At 40.6% G+C, this 898-nt stretch overlaps 1 protein-coding gene across 1 annotated transcript in view; it reads left to right on the top strand.

The window, feature by feature from the left end:
- Positions 1-618, top strand: part of LOC131780143 (piggyBac transposable element-derived protein 4-like) — a 1215-nt gene extending 597 nt beyond the window's left edge. The window contains exon 1 of the mRNA XM_059096767.2: positions 1-618. This exon is cut by the window's left edge and continues 597 nt beyond it. Within this exon, the coding sequence (XP_058952750.2) occupies positions 1-618 (618 nt within the window).
- The last annotated feature ends 280 nt before the right edge of the window (positions 619-898 follow it).

Raw genomic sequence — 898 nt, 5'->3', positions numbered from 1 at the left:
CTTCAAACACCATTCTTCACAAATTGCATGTCAAGGAATCGGTTTACACAAATTTTGAGGTATATACATTTTGTGAACAATACACAATTAATTCCTAGAGGTCAAGATGGATATGACAAACTGGGGAAAATTAGGCCCTTCTTAAAACTAATTAAAAACCGGTTCCAAAGAGTTTATGCCCCAAGCAGGAACCTGTCAGTGGATGAAACCCTTGTGAAGTTTAAAGGACGCCTTTCATGGAGGCAGTATATGAGGGACAAACCAGCAAGATTTGGCCTCAAGGAATTTACTTTGGCTGACTCTGAAAATGGCTATGTGTTAGACATAAATATTTATACAGGCAAGGAATGTGGACAAGAGTCTAAAGGTTTAGCTCAAAGAGTTGTTTTGAAACTTGTGGAACCATTTTATGGACTAGGATACAATATATTTATGGATAATTACTACACCTCAGTTCAACTTTTTGAGAAGCTTTATGATCAGGGTCTTCAAGCCCGTGGAACATGTCGGGGGGATCGGATCGGTCTTCCTCGAGATGTGACAACATCGACCTCTGCTACTGTAAAGAGGATGAAACGTGGTGAAGCAATTTTTCGGCAAAAACATCACCTCACTTGAGTGACATGGAAAGACAGAAAACCTGTAACTATTCTGACAACTTTACCAGCTAATGAAGAAATGGGAGTTGCTGAAAGGTCAGTGCGAGAAGCAAACGTCTGGCATAGGAGAGACTTTGCCTGTCCCATACCAGTGCAACAATACAATTTACACATGGGTGGTGTTGATGTTGCAGACCAGAGGACAACTGCCTATGCAAGGCTCATGAAAGGCTGGACATGGTATCTAAAACTCTTCTATCATTTCTTGGAGGTGTCAGTTTTGAATGCATATCTTGTTT

The sequence above is a fragment of the Pocillopora verrucosa genome, chromosome 2 (assembly GCF_036669915.1).
Source record: "Pocillopora verrucosa isolate sample1 chromosome 2, ASM3666991v2, whole genome shotgun sequence".
Classification (NCBI taxonomy): Eukaryota; Metazoa; Cnidaria; class Anthozoa; order Scleractinia; family Pocilloporidae; genus Pocillopora; species Pocillopora verrucosa.
Note: the sequence above shows the minus strand (reverse complement) of the source record. Positions and strands in the feature narration are given on the sequence as shown.